The 27422-nt window shown below is 43.5% G+C and overlaps 1 protein-coding gene across 2 annotated transcripts; it reads right to left on the reverse strand.

Moving 5' to 3' along the window:
* Nucleotides 1–1056: 1056 nt before the first annotated feature.
* On the reverse strand, nt 1057–23589 carry LOC110090645 (uncharacterized). 2 transcript variants are annotated; one of them, XM_078388348.1, is made up of 7 exons: nt 23435–23589; nt 21569–22058; nt 21051–21177; nt 19757–19833; nt 17641–17767; nt 13140–14595; nt 1057–3084 (listed from the first exon to the last, which is right to left on the reverse strand). In XM_078388348.1, exons 2-7 carry the CDS (start codon nt 21983–21985, stop codon nt 1194–1196), a joined length of 4095 nt encoding a protein of 1364 aa, XP_078244474.1. In that variant the 5' UTR covers nt 21986–22058; nt 23435–23589; the 3' UTR covers nt 1057–1193. The 2 variants fall into 2 exon arrangements, with proteins under 2 accessions (XP_078244474.1, XP_078244473.1); XM_078388347.1 differs by lacking the exons at nt 13140–14595; nt 17641–17767; nt 19757–19833; ... (1 more) ...; nt 21569–22058; nt 23435–23589 and adding exons at nt 5441–5568; nt 9210–9877 and having other exon boundaries at nt 1057–3214.
* Between the last annotated feature and the right edge of the window lie 3833 nt (nt 23590–27422).

The raw sequence follows: 27422 nt of genomic DNA on the forward strand, positions 1-27422 counted from the left end.
TTAACAGTTCAGTGTTTAGGTCTCAGGTTGTAGAGCCAGAGGTTGAAAGTTCGATTCCCTCCCCCCCCCCCCAGTGTCTCCTTCACAGGATCAAGACCTGATGATCCATAGGGTTCATTCCAGCTCTACAGTTCTAAGATGGTGATGAATAAAGCCCCCTTTGCTTGGCATCCATCTCCATCAATTTATTTAAAGATATATGCATGTGTGCATGCAATTCACTTTCTGAATTCTCCAATGTAAAATATGTTTAAATGTGAACGAGTAAATGTGTGCCCTGTGTGAGTTTTATGACTTCACTTTCCTCTGTTGTCACAAAAAGAAAGAGATTTCTGCTCCCACATGCAGAAATCTGCATTTTTACAGAAGACTCACATTATGTACAGTATATAATTCCTTCTGTGCGCTGTTTTTTGGATGAGAAAGGGGGAAATGGTTAAGAATTTAAGTGTTGTTGCTTTATTCCTGGGGGTGGGTGCATCAACTGGTTCACACAAAATCAGTCTCTTTAAGGGCTAATTAACACCCCCCCCGAGACAAAAATCCTATTTGTTATGTCTGCAAGCAGAATGTTAAATGACAGATCTTGCATATGAAGGAGGGTACTACTTCCCCTTGAAACTCATTCCAAAATCTGATTTCCTGCACCAAAAGAAGCTAGTTTTTTGTTTAGTCATTAAGCTGTGTCTGACTCTTCGTGACCCCATGGACCAGAGCACGCCAGGCCCCCCTGTCTTCCACTGCCTCCTGAGTTGGGTCAAATTCATGTTGGTTCTACCCAAGGAAAAAGGGACAAAAAACTACAGCTTTCACCCCACAAACATATCCTATTTATTTGAGTAAAAGGCAGAAGGGGGCATGAGCTGAGGATCAGAACTGCAGCATCAGTAAATAATGCTTGTATAATAAAAAGATTTCAAAGAGAGAGGAAAGTCTTTACCATAATTTTTCAGGGGGAGGGGGTGAGCAACAAAGCCACTCATCAAATATAAATTAAACAGCAGACAAAGGGTATTGTACGCTAGAAGAAAGAGAACATTACCATGCAATATAGGATAATGTAATAAGCAGCCTCTGGAGAGAGCTGCAAATTTTCAAACCTTTATTTTTAAAATATTAACTCCATTTTTCAAACTCCTCTACTCAAACCCTCAAACATCTCTCTCTCTCTCTCTCTTGGATCACATGCCCTGTCAGCTGATAATGACTATGTTATAGGGTTTCTCCTCCGCGTGATTTCTCTGATGAGATACTAAAGACCTCTTCTGGGCAAAGTTCCTTCCACATTCCAAGCACTTGTACGGTTTCTCCTGGGAGTGTCTTTTTAGGTGGCAACGCAGATACCTCTTCTGATTGAAGCTCTTCCCGCATTTCAAGCACTTGTACGGTTTTTCTCCCGTGTGGATCCGCTGGTGGTTCACTAGGTTTGCATTCTGGCCAAAGTTCATGCCACACTCCAAGCATTTATAGGGTTTGTTCCCGGTGTGCATTTTCTGATGCCTCGTGAGATTCGTTTTCTGGTTGAAGCTCCGTCCACATTCCGAGCACTTATGAGGTTTTTCTGCCGTGTGGCTTCTTTGATGAGATGTCAGATTTGAGCGGAGGCGGAAGCTATTCCCACATTCTCCACAGATGTATGGTTTCTCCCCAGTGTGAATCGTCTGGTGTCCTTTAAGAGCTGTCTTCTCCCTGAACCTCTTCCCGCATTCCAAGCATTCATAGGGTTTCTCCCCCGTGTGAAGACTTTGATGTTTGTTGAAATTTCTCTTTTCACTGAAGTTTTTCCCACACTCCAAGCAAGTATAGGGTTTCTCCCCGGTATGAATTCTCTGATGTACGGTAAGGTCTGACTTCTTAATGAAACTCTTTCCACACTCTAAACATGTATAGGGTTTCTCCCCTGTGTGAATTCTCCGATGCGTGCTGAGGTTACTCCGGGCACTGAAGCACTTCCCGCACTCCAAGCATTTATGGGGCTTCTCTCCCGTGTGACTCCGTTGATGAGACGTGAGATGAATCTGGTGACAGAAGCTTTTCCCGCATTCCTGGCATTTATAGGGTTTCTCCCCGGTGTGAAGAGTTCGATGGGAAGTGAGTTGCAGCTTCTGACAGAACTTCTTCCCACACTCCATGCATGCATACGGTTTCAGCCCTGTGTGAATGCTTTCATGAATGGTAAGGTCTGACTTTTTAATGAAGCTCTTCTCGCACACAAAGCATTTAAAGGATCTCTCCTCTGTGTGAATCCTCTGATGTCTACTGAGATTATTGCTTTCACTGAAGCTCTTCCCACACTCCACGCAGTTATGCGGTCTCTCACCTGTATGAACCTTTTGATGAGAAGTGAGATAAATCTGCTGACTAAACTTCCTTCCACATTCCAAGCATGGATACAGTTTCTCCCCTGTCTGGATTGCTTCATGAGCAGCGTGACTCCCTTTATAACAGAAGCTTATCCCACGAAACAAACATTTATAGGGCTTTTCCCCAGTATGGATTCTTCGATGCCTACTTAGGTCTGAATTCCAAATAAACCTCTTTCCACACTCCAAGCACTTATAAGGTTTCTTTCCTGTGTGAATTTTTTGATGGGAGGTGAGACATACCTTCCAATTGAAGCTCTTCCCACATTGCAAGCATTTATAGGGTTTCTGCCCTGCGTGAAATGTTCGGTGAGAAACGAGTTGTATTTTATACCTGAAGTTTTTCCCACACAGCAAGCACTTATATGGCTTCTCTCCTGAGTGAATTCTTTGATGTTTATTGAGATCTATCTTCTGAGTAAAGCTCTCTTGACAAACAAAACATTTATAGGTTTTTTCTCCAGTGTGAGTTATTTGGTGTCTACTTAGATGGGAACTCCAAATAAATCTCTTTCCGCACTCCAAGCATTTATAAGGTTTCTTTCCCATGTGAATTTTTTTATGGGCAAAGATGCATGCTTTCCAACTGAAACTCTTCCCACATTCCAAGCATTTGTAGGGTTTCTCCCCTGTGTGAAATGTTCGGTGAGAAAATAGTTGTATTTTATACCTGAAGCTTTTCCCACACAGCAAGCATTTATATGGCTTCTTCCCGGCATAACTTCTTTGAGGAGAAGTCTCATTAGCCTCCATTTTCCTTCTCTGCTCGTTCCTATTTTTATAAGTTTGCCTTTCAAGTGCCATCCTCTCAGCCCATCCTCTCATGTTCTCCATTTCCCACTGGTCATCTTCTGGAAGAACAAATAAATACATAGGTATAAATTAGAAACAGAGCCTAAAAATCACTAAACAGCCTAAATTAGTGATTACAACACAGGTTAGAGGGCAGAAGCAAAGACATTAACGGGACCTAGTTCAACAGCACCTGTTTGCTAGCATGATCTAATATGATATTGAGCAGGGGGGATCAGTGGCCATGAATTACATCACAGATTCATCCAGAAAATGCTTTCTTTAAGGTTCCCTATAAACAACAGGAGATTACCCAGGCGTGGTGTAGTGGACAGAGTGACAGATTAGGACTCAGGAAGCCTGAGTTCAAATCCCTGCTAAGTCAAGGAAACTCACTGGGGGTGCAGAACTGGTAAAATAATTTCTTATATATTTTGCTTAACTTGAAAGCCCTATTACGGTCACTGTAAGTCAGTTTAGACTTGATCGCACAAGAAAAATAATAAAAAACAGCCTCCTGGTAGAGACACACGTTAACCTAGTGAGAGAATGTGAGTGTATCTGGAAAGCTGAGGACGACGTCATAAAGAGGCTAGACCCTGTTATGAATTTAGCCTCCCAAGATGGTGTGGTCAAAACTGAGATACCAGACAAAAAGGCTCTCATTCTCTTCAGGAATTAATGGTTAAATCAGCAGAAAAGTAGGAGTAATTCCACTGATGACAGGCATGGAGAAACTTGTGAAGGACAGGTGCTGGAGAGCAGAAGGAGCAGAAGATGACACTGGCAGATCTTTCGCAGACATGCTAACTCTTGTTAGTACTGCGCAGAAGGAGGCAATGGTAAACCATTTCTGACTATTCTATGCCTTGAAAACTCTGCAATAAGACAATTTTATCCATTGCTAGAAGATGTGATCTCCAGGTAGGATGGCATTCGATTAGCTACACAAAAAGACCAACTAACAGGTACAAATTGCATCATCACTAATGAAGCAACTGGATTAAAGCCCAAGAAAATATCAAGTAGCCAATGTGCTTATATAATTATACATACGTATAACTATATATATTTATACATACACAAATAAATCTACAATTAGAGATAATAATGAGAACATATGCAATATTTCATATGTGCACAACACACATAATTTGAAAATGGAATACAAGAAATATGTAAAGTGAGATAAACTCAAAACCATAAAATTAGAAACGGGATCCTTAATCATCACAACACAGTAATTAGATGATTACAAAGTATTTATTCTGGAAATAACCAACTAAGAAGAAAGAGCACTGGCTCCCACTGTGAGGCCCAGCACTTCGGGTCCCCATTGCAACGTCTGACTGAATAATATAGTAGTATCCCCCTATACATTGGATCAGCATCCGCAGATTCACTTATCAACTGCCTGAAAAATCAAATTAAAAATCTGTATATTTACCAGAACAAGCCATCATAGGGAGCCAGAGACAGTGCTATCGACAGCATTCGCTACTTCTGCATTTATTTATTTTTTTGCATCCAAATACCACGGTCTTACTGCACCAGACTTAGAAAACTGTTCACATAATCATCATTCAAATCTCCTGGAATCAGCGTTCTATTTTTCAATTTTTGAGACAGTGAGCAGTCTTCATATATCTCAGGGAATTATAGCAATATTGTTGAGGCCTGGTACATAAAGTACTTATACTAATTACAGTGCAAAGATTTTACTGTATCTTAATCTTTGATCATGCATGCTGTTTTACATATATATAATACAAGAATTATTCAAAAACAACTGAGAAACCTTCTACAGTGGTACCTCGCATAACGAGTGCCCCGTTTAACGACGAATCCACATAGCGATGCGGATTTAGTGATCGCAAAAGCGATCGCATTGCGACGTTTTGAATGGGCGAAAATCACATTGCGATGATCGGTAAGCGTTTCACTTACCGATCCTCACATTGTGATGTTTCCCCAACAGCTGATCGGCGGTTCCAAAATGGCCACTGGGTGAAGAAAATGGCCGCCTGTAGCATTTTCGCGCGGTTTCCTCGCTTACCGAGGCGGCGAAAATGGTGGCCGTATGGAGGATCTTCGGATAACGGTGAGTTTTCCCCCATATGGGTTTTTTTTGCCCCATATAGTGATGATTCCGGATAGCGACGATTTATCCGGAACAGATTATCGTTGCTATGCGGGGCACCACTGTATTGTTATTAGCAGCACTGCCATTTTTACTCCACTTCGAATGTTGTATTATCTTTAACTAGGGAAAGAGAAAACCTTACCAAGAGTTACCACGATTTCACAGGCTTCTTCCATGACTCCTCCGTGTCAGATCTCTAGGCAGGATCCAGAAGTAGCCCCACTTCTTTTCAGAGAAATACACAATAACCTCCACAAAGGACACCAGGTCCTGAATGAGAAAAAAAGAGAGAATGTTTCCATTTGATCTTATCTACTAAGAAAATAGGAAAACCTAAATCAGCGAAGGTGGGCGGATGTTACACTTTAAGACAGAAACTTTATTGAAGGGCTAAAGATGTGCCATTCGGATTTTTTGGAATCTAGCGCCCAGAATTCTCCATCCTGGGACTTCCAGGCAGCTCAGTTTCGCTCACCTGGAGAAAAGCCTAGCTGGGGCCTAGCTTCCTGTTCCAAAGGGAAGCTGCCCTGATGCCAGCTAGAACATCGGCCTCCACCTAGCAGTGGAGTAGCTTCTAGGCCTCAGCTAGGCTTTTCTCCAGGTGAGCGGAATTTAGCTGCCCGGAAGTCTCACAACAGAGAATTCTGGGAACTAGATTCCATAAAATCCAAACAGCACATCACTAGGAGTGAATTTGCAGCCTTTTACAGTCATGCCCCGCTTTACGATTACCCCACATTACGACAAATCCATTTCACGATGACGTTTTTGAGATCGCTTTTGCAATCGCAAAACGATGGTCTAAATAGGGGTTTTTCGCTTTGTGATGATCGGTTCCCTGCTTCGGGAACCGATTCTTCGCAAAACGATGTTTTTTAAACAGCTGATCAGTGGTTTCAAAATGCCTGTCGGGTAATTAAAATGGCTCCCCGCTGTGTTTAGGGACTGATTCCTCGCTATACAGGCACTGAAAATGGCCGCCGTATGGCAGATCTTTGCTGGACGGTGAGTTTTTAGCCCATTGGAACGCATTGAATGGTTTTCAATGTGTTTCAATAGGCTTTTTATTTTCGCTTTAAGATGTTTTCGCTTAACAGCGATTTTCCTGGAACGGATTATTGCCATTAAGCGAGGCACCACTGTATATAGAGGCCATCAATAGCTATTTGTCTCAATGGTTATATGGCCCTTCACGGGCAGAGTCAACAGGCCTCTGAATATCGGCTGCTGGCAATCTGAAGTGGCAGAGGGATATCCCCATCACATCCTCTTAGCAGTCTCCCATCTGAATACTGTAGGAAACAGGATGCTGATATAGATGAGCCTCTGGTCTGATCTGGTGGACGTCTTGTTACACAGCTAGGTGTACCAAAAGCAAACAAGAGGGAGGGACTTATTCGGACCCTGGGAAGGGAGCAGGGAACAGAAGCATCCAGACTGTTCTCTACCTGTTGTCCCAGTGAGCATTTCCCATAGCAGATCCACTCCTCTTTTGTTTATGGGCAAAGACAGCCATAGCTTGCAGTGCAATTCAACCCTGGCCAAAGCATTTTCCTCTTTAATCTTATTCTGCAAAGACTGGTGATTAGCCATTTGCTTATTTAAAACTGTTGTAAGAACCATCAGAAGTCATTAATGCTTGAAACTTAAACATAAATAAATTTTCTTGTTTTTCCTTTACCAGATAGTTAAGATGAATTTATTTATTTATTCAATTTTTAGCCCGCCCCTCTAGACAACGTGTACTCGGGGCGGCTTACAAAAATTAAAACACATTAAACAATGTAAAAAAAAAAACTAGCATAGTACATAAACTACCAAGAAAGGAAGAGACCATTATACAGTAAGCTTCAAAATCACAATGCTTACTAAGAAATATCGTTGCTAGAGGTGATACTCTGAACTATGTATGGCTCCCATTATTTGCCTGAAGAAATCTACAAATATAATCTACAAACTGATACAGACTGTCAAAATACTAGAAAATAGCAAATTTTTAAAAAAATACTGAAAACTAGCACACCAAACCCTTTTTGTCCTCAAATTTTGAAAGGGGATATCATATAGTTCTTGCAGATTTTATCAAAAATGTCTGAAGTATATCATTCTGGCTTGCTGTGAAAGGAAATATTTCCCCGGTTTGGCGAAGTTCAGAGCAGAAGTCCCAAACTCAGTTTTCTGCCCCATTCAACCCTGTGGCACGAAGTAGTAGCAAAATTATCTTGCATTGGTCTCAGTTCTTCATTCTGAGGTTAAATCCGGTCACGACTTACACTGATAATAATTGTAGTTGTAGAAGGGGTAGCGGCATTAATCTGCACAAGCATTACAGGTGGGGATGTCTTTGAAGACAGTTCGGAAACTTCAGCTGGTGCAAAACTCTGCAGCCAGACTACTGACTGGGACCAGCTACAGGGAGCCTATAACGCAGTGGTCCCCAACCTTGGGCCTCCAGATGTTCTTGGACTTCAACTCCTAGAAATCCTGGCCAGCAGAGGTGGTGGTGAAGGCTTCTGGGAATTGTAGTCCAAGAATATGTGGAGGCCCAAGGTTGGGGACCACTGCTATAACGCACCTGTCACAAGAACTGCACTGGGTACAGTTTGGGTCCAGGCTACCTGAAGGACCGTATCTCCCTATTTGTGTCTTCTTGGCAATTAAGATCAGCAGAGGAGGCCCTCCTCTCGGTCGCATTGCCAGCAGAAGCACAGCTGGTGGGGACACGGAAGAGGGCCTTCTCGGTGGCGGCTCCCAGGCTCTGGAATGCTCTCCCTCGGATCAGGATGGCCCCTTCCCTTTTATCCTTCCGAAAAAAGCTAAAGACCCATCTCTTCAGGCAGGCTTTTAGCAATCACAACTGAATCCATGAACCCTATTTTAGCAGATAATTCTAATCCTTTCCATGGTTTCATGTTTTAATCTTTTAATTTTATTTTAAATCATATTGTTTAATTTATCTTTCAATATTTAACTTATTGTTTTTTTTTAAATTGTGCGAATTTTAATGTTGTGAGCCGCTTTGGGTCCCTTGTTGGGAGAAATGTGGCATATAATTAAAACTAATGATAATAATAATATAGGTGAAAACAAAATAAAAAAATTAAAAGGACAAAAACATTGTGGCACCTTAAAAGTCTAACTTTTATACGTTTCAATGTGATCTTTTGTGGACAAGTCCACTTCTTGTCCTCTTATATTTCATCCATGAAAGCTCACATTTTAAAATTTAAAAGTTAGTCTTTAAGGTGCTACCACATTTTTTTTTACTTTTTGTTTTTATTTTGCTTTCACCTATAATGACAATAATTGGAAATCTCACAAACTGATGTCACCTTAAAGGTTGGGAGCTCAATTTCCCCCTGTGCCTTCTTGACAGAGGCTGATCAGCACTAAAATGATGATAGGTATGAGTATTAAACCATTCATCATCTTAGAACTGCAGAGAGTGTGTACATACATGTACCAAGATCCATTATGGGGGAAATTTATGCACTACAACCATAGAAATCTGATCTTTCTCTTTAAAAGGTTTGATTTATATCCATTTTGTTCATTGATGAGCTGTAATAAATACAATCAGATGGATCAGTCAATTTGAGCAGTTTCTCATTCAATGACATCTCCCGTAAATATATAAAAGCAGCTTCCCTGGCTTTGCAGAGGGGAAAGAAGGAAAACATTCCCCGTGGTTGTGTTGGGATCTGAAAGAGATCAGCTGCAAGAATCATGGACCTACTAGGTTAAATGGGAGCGGCTGGATCTCACTTCCACCTCTCAGCCCCCCACCCCATATATTTCTCTCCATTCAGGGACTCAGGGTTTGAGTTCCCGCATCCTCCACGCGAGGGTCTTCCCACCGCCCACCTCCCTCTCTTCCCCTGGAGCTTCTTCCAGCCAAATGGGGGACTCACCAGATCCCAAATGGGAGAACCCCGACACAGCTGACACAGAGGTCCAATTTCCTGGGGGCCGGCAAAAGCGAAGGACAGGAAACGCTCCGGGGAGGAAAGGAGAGACATGCACTCCGGAAATCCGGCCCTCTCCCAAGTCTTAGCCTCTCTAGGAATTGTTCCACCTCATTCCTTTAACCCTTTATAACATTGTACCCTTTATAAACCATCCCAAAGAAAAGGAAATGGAAGAAAGCAAAGTGGCTGTCCAACGAAGCCTTACAAATAGCAGAGAAGAGAAAGGAAATAAAATAATGAGGGGCAGTCGTGAAAATAAGGTTGTATTGCAACTCTACTGGGCTTATTCCAGTGGGCTGGTTGTGATAACAACAACAATAAAGGTAACCCACCCTGGCATGAGGTGCTATCCTTTACCAGTAAAGTGGGAATACATTGAAATTAAACCTCATTGCTTCTGATGTGTTGATTGATTTCTCCTTTCTAATTGGGAAGAACCTTCCACACTTTCAGGGCAAAATTCATGAGCCATAAAATGTGAGAGGCATTCAAGAGAAAATGAAGAGAACCATATCAGATCTTCTCTGATTTGGATTCTTGTCTTAAGCAGGGGTTTGGACTCAATGGCCTTACCAGCGCTTTTGAGCCCCATAATTCTATGAAATCTTTATACCCAATGTGCTTTTAAAATACAGTGGGGTCTCTACTTAAGAACGTCCCTACTTAAGAACAATCCAACTTAAGAACAGCTCCATTTGCTAAATTTTGCTTCTACTTGAGAACAGAAATCCAAGATAAGAACAGGAAAAAAAAAAACTTTCCTGCTCTTTTTTTAACCTTAGGTCATCTTAGGTTAAAAAAAATTCTCCCCTAGTGGTAGAGTATGTATTAACCAGCTTTGCATTAGTTCCTATGGGAACTAATGCTTCAATGTACGAACGCACCTCTAGATAACAAAAAAAAACAGCCAGAACGGATTAATTGGTTTTCAGTCCATTCCTATGGGAAATTTTGCTTCAACTTAAGAACGTTTCAACTTAAGAACACCATTCCAAAACGGATTAAGTTCTTAAGTAGAGGTTTCACTGTAGTTTCTATGGACGGAAAAGAGCAGATACAGATTAAATGGTTTTCAATGCATTCCTATGGGAAATGCAGATTCAACATAAGAACTTTTCAACTTGAGAACCACCTTCCAATATGGATTAAGTTCTTAAGTAGAGACCCCACTGTACTGAAATCTCTACCCAGAAGATCACAGCTCTTTATACCTAAAGATTTTTCCTTGGTAGCAAGTGGAGTCCGTTAAATCTGCCTGCTAACATTGAAAACTAGGGGTGGGCAACTTTCAAGAGGTCTGGAGACCCATATGCCCAATCCTGGAGTTTGGAGGGCCCCATTTTCTCATCCATCCCTAATCTCCAAAATAATAGATATTTGGGATGGTGAAAAGGAAGAGGATTAAGCTTCATGACCACCATCCAGGAGCAATGGATCCCCATCACCTTTTCATTGGCTGGCCTTCTCTTCATCCTCATGGACTGCCCTCCATCCCCTATAATCCTCCTCCTTTGCAACCCTTTCATCCAAATGTACATGGGGGTATGGATGGGTGCAGTCACACTCAAAGAAAGGAACCAAAGTAGACCCTTGATGGGCTGGAGGTAAATAGAGTCAGGAAGAGAGAGTTTGCAGGCAGGGGTAGCATACATTTGCAGCAAAGAGCATGTTTCTTCTTTCACTATACATATTCCCTTCTTTTCAAGGACCCTCCCAGTTTAGCTCACTTTACAAGACCAGAGTCTCCTCAAAAGACACAAGCTCTGGGTGAACATCTACCAAGGGGAGTGTGTACTTAGCTTGCCTCCCACCTCCAGGCTTTGCTCTCCCTCCAGTCCAAAAGGCTCAGGGACATTGAGAGAGCACAACTGGGGAATAAAACTTTTACTGGGCCACCAAGGTATCAGACAGAGTGGGTGGGGAAGAGTGTTTGAGTCTTTCAAAACTCTTAATCAGGGTGGAAGTTATGAAAATTGGGAAGGGGTCCAGGAAAAAGAAATATGAATCCTAGCTAGATGTTAAGAGACATGGGAAGTGAAGTGACATCTTGGGCTGAAATTAACAGCCCTTTGGTCAGTGGGACTTTGTCAAAGTTTCCCATGAATACCAAGATCATCCACGTACAGATGTGAAAGCTAAACAGTTAGTTGATTTGTTTCAAATGTGGTGCTGGAGGATAACTTTTTTGGAGACCCCGCCAGGACTGCCAGAAAGACAAACAAGAGGGTCAAGGCAAATCTCCAGTGGGATTCTGGCCCGTATCTTGTTGTAACACATCGTTAAGAATACTTGAGTACTATAAATTGGGGGGGGGGGACTCTGATTCGGTTCTCTCAGGACGGATTTGTTCCTGCAGTAGGATGGAATTAAGCTTTCTAAGCAGGAAGAACAGACAAGATGGCTGACAGCACAAATTCGCCAGCACAACTTGCCAGTGACATTTGTTCAGCTCCAGCAGATAGCAGAAAAGCTGGGCTAGGGAAGGGACAAGTTGATGTAATCCCTCTTCCATCACTAATTTAAACATACTGAGGGGAGTGTGCCGTTGCTGCCCCCTCACAGTTAAACTCAGGCCAGCTGCCTGAGCCCAATGGGATCGAACTCAGGTTGTGAGCAGAGTCTTGGCTGCAGTGCTGCAGTTTAACCATGGTGCCGCGAGGCTCTGAATCCTCCACACACAGAGGGTGCCCAAAGAGAAGATGGAGAGTGTGTGACTAACACAATGCCCCTCAAGTATAGATTCTAGATGCCTATTTTATGACCAAGTCATTGCATGAAAATGAAGTGGTCCTCAGGAAAGCTGATTCTCCTGATTTTTCTTGGCATTTGAGCCCTTAGGAATGTGACAGGAGTGATTATTATTATTATTATTATTATTATTATTATTATTATTATTATTATTATTATTATTATTATTATTATTATTATTATTATTATTATTATTATTATTGGCGGCGGCGGCGGCGGCGTACATTTATACATTAATAAATGTCCCTTTGTGTGTGCATATGCTACATTTTAATAACTGCATATGGGTAACGAATACTGGAATACATTTTTTTCTTAACCCTTTTACCAAAATAAATACAATCTTTATTGAAGAGATTAGGAACTTAGCTGAAAAAAACCCAGACACATCCCACTTTCCAGGAATTCCTATGACTAACAGGGCAATCGTTTTTAACTATGTAATATAAAGGAAAAATAAAGAGACAGCCTTTTCTTTGCTGTCTTAGCTGCAGCACACAATTCCTGCTCCGCGTTTCTTGGCTTTGGTCAGAAGCACGACAGAACAATTAATAAATAGATCAGATTTCCCCCCACCCCCCAGGAATGAATGTGCAGTATCAAGAGCCTTTGGGGCATCTAACACCAAATGTCGCTCATCACATGTTGAGATGCATAGAGTTCAAGGTATGGAGCTGCTTGTTCTTCTCCACACTCAGAAAGAGTGGTGTTGGTAACCAATTTTTTTAAGGTTCAGCACAGTTCTGCCAATACCAGTTTACAGCTTATTAAGTCAGTGATTCCCAACCTTGGGTCCCCAGATATTTTTGGACTAAAACTCGCAGCAGCCTTCACTACTAGCTATGCAGTGTGGGAGTTGGAACCCCTGTATTAAATTAAATTTCAGGGTTAGGAACCCCTGTATTAAATTACTCCCAAGTCACTTAATACTATTCCATGTCCAGCATTCATTTATACAACACATCTCATATGCAAGTCCCTCAGTGCAAAATATACGTTAAATCCTCACTGAATGACTCTCCGTAGTCCAAGCACCGTCCTAACGTCTCTCCTGCATGACTTATTTGGTGAGAAATTAAATTTATCTTTTGGCTGATGCTTTCTTCACACTCCAAGACCTTATACGGATTTTCCTCTGTGTGAACTCTCTGGTGTCGAGTAAGATCTGTTTTCCGACAGAAGCGCTTCCCGCACTCCAAGCAGGCATGTAATTTCTCTCCTGTGTGGATCCTGTGGTGAGCGGTAAGGTATGCTTTCTGGAAGAAGCTCTTCCCACACTCTAAACATTGATATGCTTTCTCCCCTATGTGGATTCTTTGATGAGAAGTGAGATTGGTCTTTTGAGTGAAGCTCCTTCCGCACTCCGAGCAGGTGTACGGCTTCTGCCCCGTGTGAATCCGTTCGTGTTTTGTGAGATTTATCTTCTGGCTGAAGCACTTTCCGCACTGCGAACACTTATAAGGTTTCTCGCCCGTGTGAGTTCTTTTATGTTTCACGAGGACGGTCTTCCAGCTGAAGCCCTTTCCACACTCCGAGCATTTATAGGGTTTCTCCCCAGTATGGACTCTTTCGTGAGAAGTAAGAGATGTCTTTTCACTGAAGCTCTTTCCACATTCAAAGCAAGTATATGGTTTCTGCCCTGTGTGGATTCTTTGGTGCTTGGTCAGATGTGTCTTCTGGCTGAAGCACCTGCCGCACTGCAGGCATTTATACGGTTTTTCTCCAGTGTGGGTTCTTTGATGCTTCACTAGAACAGTCTTCCAACCGAAGCTCTTTCCACACTCCAAGCAGGTATACGGTTTCTCCCCTGTGTGAATCCTTTCGTGATACGTGAGAGTGGCTTTTCCACCAAAGCACTTTCCACACTCCAAACACTTATAGGGCTTCTCCCCCGTGTGAATTATTTGATGTTTCACAAGGATTTTCTTCCAGCTGAAGCTCTTTCCACATTCCAAGCATTTATACGGTTTCTCTCCTGTGTGGATTCTTTCGTGAGAAGTGAGAGTCGCCTTCCCAGTGAAACACTTCCCACACTGCAAACAACTGTAGGGCTTCTCCCCCGTGTGAATTATTTGGTGTTTCACAAGGATTTTCTTCCAGCTGAAGTTTTTCCCACATTCCAAACAGTTATAAGGTTTTTCCCCTGTGTGGATTTTTTCATGAGAAGTGAGAATTGTCTTCCAGATGAAGCTTTTTCCACACACCAGGCATTTGTAAGGTTTCTCTCCTGTGTGAGCTTTTTGGTGGTACCGGAAGCTTGACTTCACATGATACGTCTTTCCACATTCCAAGCATTTATACAGCTTCTTCCCTTTGCCGGTTTTATTAGAAGCATCAAACTCTGACGGGGAACTGCAACTTTTTTTATACACGTAGCCCCTTCTGTTCTCCTGTTGTTTACCTACTTTTTCTTGAATTATGGTGCCATCATAATTAGTCCTCTGAGGTGAGGAAGATTTACTTCTCTTCTTCTGACAGGCTTTAAGTTCCCCTCTTTGATGTTTTCTGTTTCTATACCTACGCCCTTCTGGTGATAGTCTTTGAGATTCTCTCTTATTCTGCATTTCCCACTTGTTCCTTGCTGGAATGGAGAAAAATAAATGTGTAAAACTGTATTAATAAATGGTGTTTTAAAGAAACGAACATCCTCAATGAACAACTGTGATGAAGTGAAGATCCTCTGCCTACAGCAAAGAAGATATATTTCCTCCCTCCCTTCCTTCCTTCCTATTTTTATACCACCTATCTGGCTGAGGCGACTGGAGGCGCAGGATGGAAAATACAGAACACCTGTTTGGTCGATAAGTGAACCCATCAAATACAATTTAACGTAACAAAAAATTAGAAATAATAAAAGATGAACAGGTAATAACTCAAAGTAGAAAAATACATCAAAATAAAACATTCAGAACATTTAAAACATGTGAGATGGGATAATTAGACAGCTGTATTTGCAGGTATGACATCTTCGACAGGTATGACATCAGGTTTTTAATGACTTATTAAAGATCGCCAGCAAGGGGGCCAAGCCAATGGCTGGGGGGGGAGAGTTTATTCCGAGGAGCAACCACCGAAAAGGCCCTGTTTCTCATCTTCTCCCTCCAGGTCTCTCTCAGGGTGAGCATCCTTGGTCAGCCTGCCTGGGATGTTTTTGTAGGACCGGCAGATCGTGTCGAAAGAAGACACTCTGCCACGTATAAGGAGGGAATATTATTCACTGTCAGAGCTGTACAGTGCACCTTTTACTATGTTTGTTTGTTTATTTCAATTTTTATTTTTTAAAAACTTTTTATCCTGCTCATAGCCAGCTGATTTTCAGAATTGGTGGACTACAGTCCCCAGAGGTCTACTGGACTAGCCAGACTTTTGGAGGCTTCAGAAATAATGGCTTCTCTCAAGCATGACAAAGGAAATGGCTCGGCAGGGCTCAGTTCTCTGGGGACCTCAAAGGCATGGCAGGTTCAGAATTTCCTAAGAGGCACCCTATATAGAACATAATAGGCAAATAGACTACCAGGCCCATCATGCCTTGCAGTTGTTACAGGACTTAGCCCGGTCTTAAGTCTCCCTGGAGGAATTCCTGCAGACTTCCGGAAGGCTGTAGTCCACAAATTTCAAAAAATCCCATGCCTAGTTATAAGGTGCTTCATAAATAATGGCCAGCATCCCCTTGAGCTTCTGTTGAGCAAAAAGCCCTGTTAGATAGTAATGCAGGATTGTTACGTGCATCATTGGTGCACAATCAGGGATACTCATGGGGAAAAAAACACCATCATTGCTTACGTAATGGCAACACTGGCACAAATTATGCATCAGCACATTTGCGAGAGTTTACACTCAACAAAAGCTCAAGAGGAATAAAAGCCAACAAAAATAGATCTGTACAGTTATCCACTAGGGAATCAGATCTAAGCCCAACTCCCGCCAATGCTGAAAAATGCAGATGTATCCATCAGCGTACATTGCATGATCTCTGGCTCTCTCTAGTGGTAAATACACCCTGGAAATACATATAAATACATATTTCTGAGGGTTTTTTTTAATTTAGTGTTTTCAGGAAGCGGAAAAGTGGGTTTGTAGATACTGATCCCGTGGATGGGGGAATCCTACTGTATTGTGTATTCCAAAGATTCCCAAGTTCAGCCCCCACCACTAAGCCGCTATGTGTGGGGTGGGTCAGTTCCTGTGCGCAGATGACATTCAGCTTTTCCATGTTTTATCGGGAGCCTCCCCTGTAACCCCCCACCACCCCAACTAAAGTCGGCTCCCCTCTTTTCCAACAGATCTGCTGCTTAAATCACGGCAGTTCTTCCTTTCTTCTGACTTCCCTTTCTGACAAGGTGAGAATAGCAACGTGGCCCTGAGATTTTCACGCCCAGAGTAAGCTCCGGCTGTTCCTTGCATTCGGGAGCTTGCTCTAATTTGCTACCAATACTTCGTTTTAACAGGGGTCCTTGAACCATTTTCCCTTTTAACAACTTGGTCTCTGAAGAGTTTCACAGGAGGTGAATGCAGACCCTCCAAAGCTGAGGAATCACCAACTCATTAGGGAAAAGGATTTTGGAAGGAGGTCTCTGAGTGTCAGATCTCAGAACAGTGGTTCCCCACATGTTCTTGGACAACAACTCCCAAGAGCCTTCACCACTAGCTGTGCCAGCCAGGGTTTCTGGGAGTTGCAGTACAAGAACGCCTGGGGACCGAAGGTTGTGTGTCTTAGAGAGAGAGAAACAGAGAGTCCCTTTTAGAGTCCTTAAGAGTGCCAGAATACTGTAGTAGACCTATGGCAGTTTATATACAGTGAGACTGGGAGGTCAACGGCACCAGATCTACTTTTGGGGGTGACGTCCTTAACAGTCTTGGCAAAGACGGATAGCTCATCTTTAGAAAAGGCAGCTGTGTTAGTCTGTGTTGGCATATCAGACTAGAAACAAAATTTAAATTTAAAAAAAGGCAGAAGACAAAAAGCATTGTGGCATCTTACAGATTAACTGATATATTCTGGTGTGAGCTTTTGTGGAGAAATCCACTTCCTCAGACATAACAGCGGCACTAATAAAAATAATGGCTGTGAAGTGAATTCTGACTTATGGGGATCCTTTTCAAGTTTTCCTAGGTAGAAAGGTCTCAGACATGGTTGACCCTTCCCTTCCTCTAGGGGGAGCCCTGGGACTGTCCAGCTTGCCCAAGGCCACCCAGGCTGGCTCTTCCCCCTGGAGGCACAGGGGGGGGGGAGTTGAAATCTTGACCTCTGGCTCCACAGCCAGAAACCTAAACCCCTCAGATATCCAACCAGCCAAGAGTGGGACTACATGGCAAATATTTATAGATGGCCCCCAACCAAAGGGATGGTTCCCGTCACATTTCATAGCTGGCAATGACCACGAAGACCCCTGTTGTTATTCAGTTCCCCTCTCAGGAAGCATTGTTTTGTAAACAATGACTTTGTTACAGATAAATTCATCCCAGGCTATACTGTAGCTATAGCTCACGCTTAGTTAGAGAAAGCCTGGCTTAAAAGCCTATTGTAACCAAGTGATGTGTTTCCAGGAGAAGTCATTAGCAGGCCACTTCTTAAATTCCTCTGAAAGGGACAAAACAAGCCTTCCGGAGTCAGAGGAAGACTCACCGAGGAAGGCCACCATCCCATAGTTCTCTTCCATGGTTTCCTTGTGCAGGGCTCTCTGGGCAGGATCCAGCAGCATCCACTCCTCCTCGGTGAAACGCACGGCCACCTCCTCAAAAGCCACCAGGCCCTGGAAAAACAAACAAACCATTCCTCCTCACAGATGACATCAAGGTGATCTCCTCACCAAACCTACACGGCTCACAAAAGAGAGATGAGTGACTATTCGTGCTTCAGGATTTAAACTCCCACGATCACGTTCGCAACGTTCTTGGTGATGGATGACGTTCCTGGTGACAAGGAACCTCCATGGCCACAAGCCACATGCCTCCGACGACCCCTTGCTGGGGAACCAGAACAAGAGGGGGGCCGCGGGGTCTCTTGCAGGCTTTTGAAAAAAGCCATCTTGCTAACCATGGTGGCAAACTGAAGACTGGACTAGGTAGGCCTTACAGCAAGATGTCCCAGATCCAAACAGGAAAAGAAAGAAAAGGAAAAGAAAGGTGGCAAGAGAGAACTTCTCTCTGCCTGTTATCCCAATGAATCCATTGTGAAAGACAGAGTCTCAGTGTGTTGGTGTATCTCTCTCTCTCCCCCCCACTCATCGGAATTTGATGCCATTTGTCTGTCTAGACAGATGGCAGAAAGTGAGGAGGAACTAAAGAACCTTGTAATGAGGGTGAAAGAGGAGAGTGCAAAACACGGTCTGAAGCTCAACATCAAAAAAACTAAGATCATGGCCACTGGTCCCATCATCTCCTGGCAAATAGAAGGGGAAGACTATGGAGGCAGTGACAGATTTTACTTTCTTGGGTTCCATGATCACTGCAGATGGAGACAGCAGCCCCGAAATTAAAAGACGCCTTCTTCTTGGGAGGAAAGCGACAACAAACCTAGACAGCATCTTAAAAAGCAAAGACATTACCTTGCCAACAAAACTCCACATAGTCAAAGCTATGGTTTTCACTGTAGTGATCTATGGAAGTGAGAGCTGGACCATAAAGAAAGCAGACCGCTGAAGAATTGATGCTTTTGAATTGTGGTGCAGGAGGAGGCTCTTGATAGTCCCCTGGACTGCAAGGAGAACAAACCTATCCGTTCTGAAGGAAATCAACCCTGAGTGCTCACTGGAAGGACAGATCCTGAAGCTGAGGCTCCAAGACTTTGGCCATATCATGAGAAGAGAAGACTCCCTGGAAAAGACCCTGATGTTGGGAAAGTGTGAAGGCAAGAGAAGAAGGGGACGACAGAGGATGAGATGGTTGGACAGTGTCACCGAAGCAACCAACATGAATTTGACCCAACTCCGGGAGGCAGTGGAAGATAGGAGGGCCTGGCGTGCTCTGGTCCATGGGGTCACAAAGAGTCGGACACGACTAAACGACTAAACAACAACAAGTCTGTCTAGACAGATAGACAGACAGACAAATCGACAGACAGATATTCCAAACGAATCTTGCATCTCATTTCGCCATTTTTACATTACGTGACATACAGCTCTCTCAAATGTAAAACACACATCGTTCACAACAATCATAGCAATTTAATGTGTTGTCTTTATGTGTATAGCCCCTGAAGGAGCCTATAAACTGTTTCATACAAAATGCACTAGGCAGTTTTTAAACTGTAATGAAGTGATCTCTCTGTGTGTATGTGTAATTTATTTTATTTAAATTTATCATATGCCACCTTGGGTCCCCCATAGGGAGAAAAGTGGGATATAAAGAATTTTCTCTCTCTCTCACACACACACACACACACACACACACACACACACACACACACACACACACACACACACACACACACACACACACACACACACACACACACACACACACACACACACACACACACACACACACACACACACACACACACACACCCCTATAGGGGACCCAAGGCATCCAGAACAGATAAAATGACAGATTTCTAAAAACCACATAAATATCCTATGTTAAAAGCAGTTAAACATATATTACAATGTTTAAATATCAAGTTTGAAAACAATTCAAAAAACACATATTTTACATCCTGAGACTCGAGTCTCTCTTTCATCCCTGGATCTCTGGGATGTCACCACTCCTTTTTTGTTTTCCGTCATTCCAGTGAGCCTTACCCCGAACGGCGGTGCTTCTACTCCATCCCGAAGGCCAAGAGAGGACGGAGGACTCATGGCGGATGCCGTGCCAGCCCCTGTGAGAGGAAAAAAGAAGGTGGTAAGCAGCCAGTTCCAGTTTCGGAGATTAAAACTCTGTTCCTAAATATGCTCCTTACAAGGTAGGAAGAGAATAGGACTTGCCTAAGACTGTGCTGTTCAGGGATGCCAGTTTAAGAACCCAAGGACATTCTGAGGCTACCCATGGAAGATGATAGCAGGGGGCACTAACGGGACAGCTAACAGGAACACCATTCAGACGCCACAAGACAGCAGTTCTGAAGGGTTCGCATGGGCTGCCAATGCGCTTCCCATCTGAGCTCAAGGTGCTGACAACGGCTTAAAGGTAACCTCATCGTACAGCGGATTCATTGTAGAACGAGGTAATCATCAAGCAGGGCACCACTGTATAAGTGTTAAAAAACAATGCACGTATTCCAGCTTGGGATAAACCTGGAGACTAGAGATGGACATGAAACGCCAGTTCAGTTTGTTTATTGGCCAAACAAGTGTTCAGCGCTTCCCCGCTTCCATCAAGCACCTTACTCAGAGGCAGCACCCAGAGTTGGCAGGACTGGGAAGCCAGGACACTGTCTCTGAGTGGGTGCCCACCAGAAACACCAAAAGCCTGTTTGGCCAACAACCGAACCAGCAGGAGCCACCGAACTGCCGGTTGGTGCCCATCTCTACTGGAGACTAGCAGCTTCACCCTGGAAGTCACAGAAAAATATTAAGCCTGCCCTGGGTTTTAATGCCAACCAGAGAAAAAGATCATAAACTGAAATATATACACACAGAGTTAAATACAGTGGTGCCCTGCTTGACGAGGATAATCCGTTCCAGCGAAATCACTGTAGAGCGAAATCCTCGTCAAGCGAAATAAAAAAGCCCATTGAAATGCATTGAAAACCGGTTCAATGCATTCCAATGGGCTAAATAACTCACCGTCCAGCGAAGATCCTCCAGAGGGCGGCCATTTTCCATGCCTGTGCAGCGAAAAATTCCTTCCTGAACACAGCGGGGAATCATTTTGAGCAGCCGGTGGCCATTTTGACAACCCGACAATCAGCTGTTTTGATCTTCGTAATGCGAGGAATCAGTTCCCGAAGCAGGGAACTGCTTCGTAAAGTGGGTTTTGCCCATTAAAACATCATTTTGCAATTGCAAAAGCAATCGCAAAAACTTCATCATGAAATGGATTCGTCGTCAAGCGGGGTAAGCATTAAGTGGGGCACCACTGTATTTTAATCCTTACCTGGCCAAATGGCCTCTCCATCATCCTCTTGCTTGATCTCCCATTGCAACGGATGCTTTCTCATGTCTGGCGGAACCTTCTCTGCCACCTGGCAGGCAGGCCCAGCTCCTGCAAATAGTTTCCTCATCTGAAAGATCAAAGCATTGAAAAAAGGAGAAAATCAGAAAAGGAACAATAGAAGCAAAAGAGAGATGGGGACATCAGATTCTAGAGGAGCTTCGTGGCGCTGTGGTTAAACTGCAGGACTGCAGTCGAGACTCTGCTCGTCACCCGAGTTCAATCCTGACAAGGTTGACTTAGCCTTCTATCCTTCCGAGGTTGGGAAAGTGAGTACCCATCTTGCATGGGGGATCGGGGCAAAGTATTGCTTGCATAATTAAATTACAAACCACCCAGAGGGTGCTTGAAGCATTATGGGCTGGTATAGATGAACCTACCTAAAACTGGGCACCACAGAGACTCATACAGACTCTTCCACATTTCTGACCCTCCTTTATCCCAGTGTTATCTACTCTCACCTGCTGCTCTTTCTGCTTCCTCCTGCCTTCCTGCTGGCTCAAGAGGAAACCTTCTGCCAGGGCCACCGCTTGGGAAGTGGTCTCGGCTCCACATTCTCTCACCCAGCTCGACATCTCCAGGGGGAGGATGGTCAGGAACTGCTCCAGGATCACCAGGTCCAGAATCTGCCATTTTGTGTGTGTCTCCGGCTTCAGCCACTGACGGCAAAGGCTGTGAAGTTGGCTACAAGCCTCTCGGGGGCCCCAAGCCTCCTTGTACAACAAGTGCCGGAAGTGCTGGCACTGTCCATCTGAGCTGCCAGTGTTCCCATCCAGGTTCTTCTGCACCGTTCTTTCCCCAAATTCGCCTGTGCTCTCTGTTTTGATGGCATCCAGGTGCCTTCTAACATCCGGAACTGAAGAGTCTGGCCTGTCCATCTTTGAAATGTGTGTTCAGCAGACCCCTCTCATGAATGAAAGGCCTCTTCCTTCTATTAGTGCTATTAAACCTCTGCAAAATCAAAATTGCTTTGTTAAATTTGTTTTACAGTGGTGCCTCGCTATACGATAATCCCTTCCACTGAAATCGCTGTTTAGCGAAATCATTGTCTAGCAAAAAGCATTTCCCCATTGGAATGCATTGAAACCTGTTTAATGTGTTCCAATGGGGAAGAATCGTTGTTGTCTAGCGATGATCGGCCATAGGAAAGCCGCTTTGTGAACCGCCAATCAACTGTTTAAATCGCTGCCTTGCAAAGCTTAGGTCCTGAAAACACCTGTTTTGCTAGCGTGGAGGGAGCTGTCAAAATTGTCTAGTGAAAATCGGTTTGCGACGCAGGGACCAAATATTGTCCAGCGAAATCCCCCCACTGTTTTGTGAATTGCTATAGCGATCGCAAAAAGTCAATGTCTAGCGAAAAACAAGGGACGTGGTGGCGCTGCGGGCTAAACCGCAGAAGCCTGTGCTGCAGGGTCAGAAGACCAAGCAGTCGTAAGATCGAATCCACACAACGGAGTGAGCGCCTTTTGCTTTGTTCCAGCTCCTGCCAACCTAGCGGTTCGAAAGCATGCAAATGTGAGTAGATAAATAGGGACCACCTCGGTGGGAAGGTAACAGCGTTCCATGTCTAAGTTGCACTGGCCATGTGACCACGGAAGATTGTCTTTGGACAAAAAAGATGGCTCTATGGCTTCGAAACGGGGATGAGCACCGCCCCCTAGAGTCAAACACGACTGGACAAAAATTGTCAAGGGGAACCTTTACCTTTAGCGAAAAAACTATCATGTGGGGTAACTGCCTGGCGAGGCACCACTGAGGCAAGAATGTGGCAGTCTCTGGCTAGTAACTAGGTCTTTTCACAATCATGCCAGGACTCATAGTCATGTCACTGTGACTTGCTAGGAATGTATATTTAAAAAAAAAAAAAAAACCTCAAAAGCTTTCTCCCCAATATTCCAAGCTATGCAGTACTGCCTCAGGAGATGGAGGCTACATTTCTAACCATTACAGCCAGGGTACACAGTGTAATGAAACAGGATGCACCTTGACTTACTGCAACAGAGGTGCTCACACAGGACAATAAAGAGTCTTGCGACAAATTATGTTTTCATCATCATCATCATCATCTTGGAACTGAAGAGCTGGAAGGGACCGTATGGATCATGGAGTGCAACCCATGTGAAGGAGGGGATTCAAACTCCCAACCACTGTCTCTGCAGTCAGAGACTTAACCCACGATGGGGGTGGGGTGGGGATAATATTAATAATAATATTAATATCCAGCCAGCTATACCACCCCCCCTTCAAAATCTGTACTCCCCCCATAGCTCTCTCTCTCTCCTTTGCAGCCCCAAGGCTCCCAAACCAAAAAGACGCGCGAGGCTCACCAGTTCCCAGAATGCAGCACGTGGAGAAGTTACTTTTCTCGGTACAGTAAGTCAGGAAGGGCTATTTGGACGTGGGAGGAACAGTCCCTGTGGAGGACCAGGCTCCTCCTTTCCCCTATCTTCCAGGCCTCTCTAGGAATCGCCGCGCACTTCTCTCCTTTAACCCGTACCAGGCCGGAGCCCAATGGGCTTGCGAAATACAGCAGTTAAAGGAAAGGTATGTGGTAGGTCAGGTCAAGCCTCCTGTGATAAACACCATCCACACAGAGAGGCTAAGACATATCATAAAAATAATAAATAAAAGTTAAACAAATAAAATTAAAGGTGGCCAAAGGAGTCTTCACGGGCAAACAGACGGACACGCCTCCCCCTTGGGAAAGGCTCAGAATGAGTTAAACTAACAGAGTTCAGCTTTGAATCCTAGAACAGGCGATTGGAAAAACTCCTCCTCTTGGTCTGGAGACACATAGAGGGAAAGTGGTAGAGAGGTGCCTCTGAAGCCACTTCAGGTGCCCTTTCTTCCCTTTTCTTCTGACTTTTGAATTCCCTCTGAAGTTTGCCAATGTTTTGGAGCCGCGAGAGATTCTTCCAAAGACGGGCGTGCATTTTATATACCTCTGGAGGGAGAGGTGAGTTTTTTAACAGAGAGAGCATCTGTCTGCAAAGGGCAAATCAGAGTTTGCTGTGATCAAACTGAGCCAAACGTGCTTTAATCTGAGCATATATTAATTCACGTTAGCCAGCAATTGCGTGTAGGGTGGGGACACGAAAAAGGGCCTTCGCACAGACTTTGGAACTCCCTTCCACTGGAAGCCATGGTGGCCCCATCTTTGCAGTCCTTCTGCAAGCATGCAAAGACCATTCCCTTCAGGCAGGCTTTGCTTTAAATCACTGGTTCTTAACCTTGGGTTACTCAGGTGTTTTTGGACTGCAACTCCCAGAAGCCTTCACCGGCAACTGTGCTGGCTGGGGTTTCTGGGAGTTGCAGTTCAAAAACATACGAGTAACAAAGGTTAAGAACCACTGCTTTAAATGACTGGATCACCAAAGGGATTTTTATTGTATTATCACAGAATGATGGACTCGGAAGGGGCTGATAAGACCATCAATCCAACCCCCTGCTCAATGCAGGGAAAGAAATCAGATGGTTGTCCAATTTTCTCTTGAATGCCTCCAGCATTGGGGTGCTCATCATCTCCCAAGGTCATTGGTTCCATTGTTGTACTGCTCTAACAGTGAAGAAGTTTTTTCCTAATATTCAGCCTAAATCTGGCTTCCTGTAGCTTGAGCCCAATATCACGTGTTCTGTGTTCTGGAATGAGTGAGAACAGATTCTGCCCCTCCTCTGTATGACAGCCTTTCAAGTGGTGCCTCGACTTACCACCATTTCAAATTGCAACCAGCTCCAGTCGCAAAATTTTGCTTTGACTTGCGGCCGGAGCTTTCGGTTGCAATCAAAAGAGGGATGGAAAAAATCAAATTAGAGGGCTAACTGTTGTTTAGCGAAGAGCTTCTTTGTAGCTCTTTCGCCCCAATGGTTAGTGTGTGCACATTTTTGGAGAGGCTTCGGACTGCCTGATGCTGCTTTTTGCTTCTTGGTGAGTACATTTACAGGGTTTTGCAGGGTGGTTTTGGGTTTGGGGGGGGGTTATGTTTCTGTGCTGTGGTTTTTTTATTTTTGGTGTGTGTGTGTTTTCCCATTTTTGTGGGGGAGTTGATTTTTTTTTCTCCCAGCCCCATGGCGTTCCACTGGGGCTGGCTGTGTGGGTTTTTTAAAATTATGTATTATTGTTATTTTTCCCAGCCCCATTGCCTTCCGATGAGGCTTGGAGTGGGGTTTTTGTGTGTGTGTGATTACTGTATTTTTCCCTGCTAGAACGGATTAATGGGGTTTCAATGCATTCCTATGGGAAGTGGTGTTTCGACTTACAACCATTTCAAGTTATGACCATCTTCTGGAATGGATTATGGTCATAATTTGAAAAGATAACCCCTCAGTCTTCTATTCTCAAAGCTAAACATGCTGAGTTTTTTTCAGTCTTTCCTCCTAGGGCTTGGTTTCCAGTCCCCTGATCCTCCTTGTTGCCTTCCCTCTGAACTAGCTCCAGGTTATTGCCATCTTTCTTAAAGTGCAGTGTCCAGAACAGTCTTGTTTTACTTTTGTTTTTAATATTGCTCTTCTTTGTAAGTTTAAATAACAAACGGGACGCAAAATCCTTTCCAGTTGTTCACTGCAGGTAGTCATGATTCTGAATGGAAGCTGAGTGGTCGGGGTCATCCCGCACCTGGGAAAGTGTGTAAAAAATCAGCAACGGTGCTAAGCATTATTTTCTAATGTGTGCCAACCATGTTAGCTGCTTTGAGTCCCCTTATTAGGAGAAAGGTGGCCTGCAAATGACACTAACTAAAATAAATAAATAAACGCTTTCTTTTCTTAAAGTAATGATTTCCATGACACATTTTCATTTTAATTTCTTACCTTTGGTTTAAAATGGAGGAGGCTTTGGCCTTTGGGCTAATTTTAGTTATTTTAATTGATTTTTTTTTTAAAAAAACAGTAATATGATTGATTTCTTCTTAAGTGCTTTAACATTAACGATCAACATGTCTTGAATAATTGAATGTGAATACGTTAGTGCTCAGGCTAACATTTCCAAGCTATGAGACTGCTTGGTTGGTGAATGACAGTATCGGGGAAAGGAGACGGAAATGGGGAGATGATGATGATGATGATGATGATGATGATGATGATGATGATGATAATAATAATAATAATAATAATAATAATAATAATAATAATAATAATAATAATAATAATAATAATAATAATAATAATAATAATAATAATAATAATAATAATAATAATAATAATAATAATAGCCTTAGAACTGCCAAGCTGAAAGGGACCCTACGGATCATCAAGACCTACCCCTGTTAAGGAGGCACCGTGGGGAATTGAACTCCACGGCCAGAGACCTAAATCATTGAACAGCAATGCAAACCCTTAAAGAAAAGTTGCCCATGGCACTTGGCCTTCCACAACCATGAGCAGCAGCATAGGGCTTGAAAAAACTCCCCACATATAAATGTATGCCATAATTAAGGTTAATTGGGATGTAAGCTCTTTGGGGCTCCAACCACGGAGTACATTTTTGCCATCTAGGAGTTTTAATCCAAGAACATCTGGGGACCCAAGGTTGGGAACCACTGACCTAGACAGATGGGTCTCACTTGGATTTGAGACCCATTTACCTGGATTTCCCCCTTGCCTTTTCCCACAATCAAAAGCAGGTCCGGCCCCTTGTTTACTCCACGATTATGGCATCAACCCACAAAATCAGTCATTGTTTTTCTCTATCGGCCTCCAAGCCCACGCAAGATGCATGGGAAAGAAAAAAACGTTGTTTGCTTCTCGGAAATCTAGAGAAATTGGGTCCTTTCAAGGAGAAAGGCGGGGTTAAATTTGTTTTAAATAAATAGGTAAGATGGTTGTTGTGAGTTTTTCGGGCTCTTTGGTCGTGTTCTGAAGGTTGTTCTTCCTAACAACTTAGCCGCCCCGAGTAGACATGGTCTAGAGGGGCGGGGTAAAAATCCAATAAATAAATAAATAAAGTTTCGCCAATCTCTGTGGCTGGCATCTTCAGAGGACAGCACACTGTGCTCTGGTGTAGTTGGCTTGGGAGTACAGTATTTATGGCTATGAGATAGGTTTTTGGCTTTTTCTGTAGATGGGTGATTAGTGTGTCTTGTTGTGGGTGTATTGTTGTGATAAGGAGAAGAGATTATCTGTCACTGTGGTTGATGGGTGTCATTAGCTGGTCTTTTGTGTGTAGTGATCCCCTGTCCTTGTGGCTGGGTAGAATTTGTTGACCTGTTTTTTTGAGAGCTGGGAGCCAAGTTTTGTTGAGCTTCACACTTTCCTCTTTCTTGTTGAAGTTCTGCTGGTGTTTGTGGATTTCAATGGCTTCCCTGTGCAGTCTGACCTAAT

This window comes from Pogona vitticeps, chromosome 2 (genome assembly GCF_051106095.1).
Source record: "Pogona vitticeps strain Pit_001003342236 chromosome 2, PviZW2.1, whole genome shotgun sequence".
In the NCBI taxonomy this organism is placed as follows: Eukaryota; Metazoa; Chordata; class Lepidosauria; order Squamata; family Agamidae; genus Pogona; species Pogona vitticeps.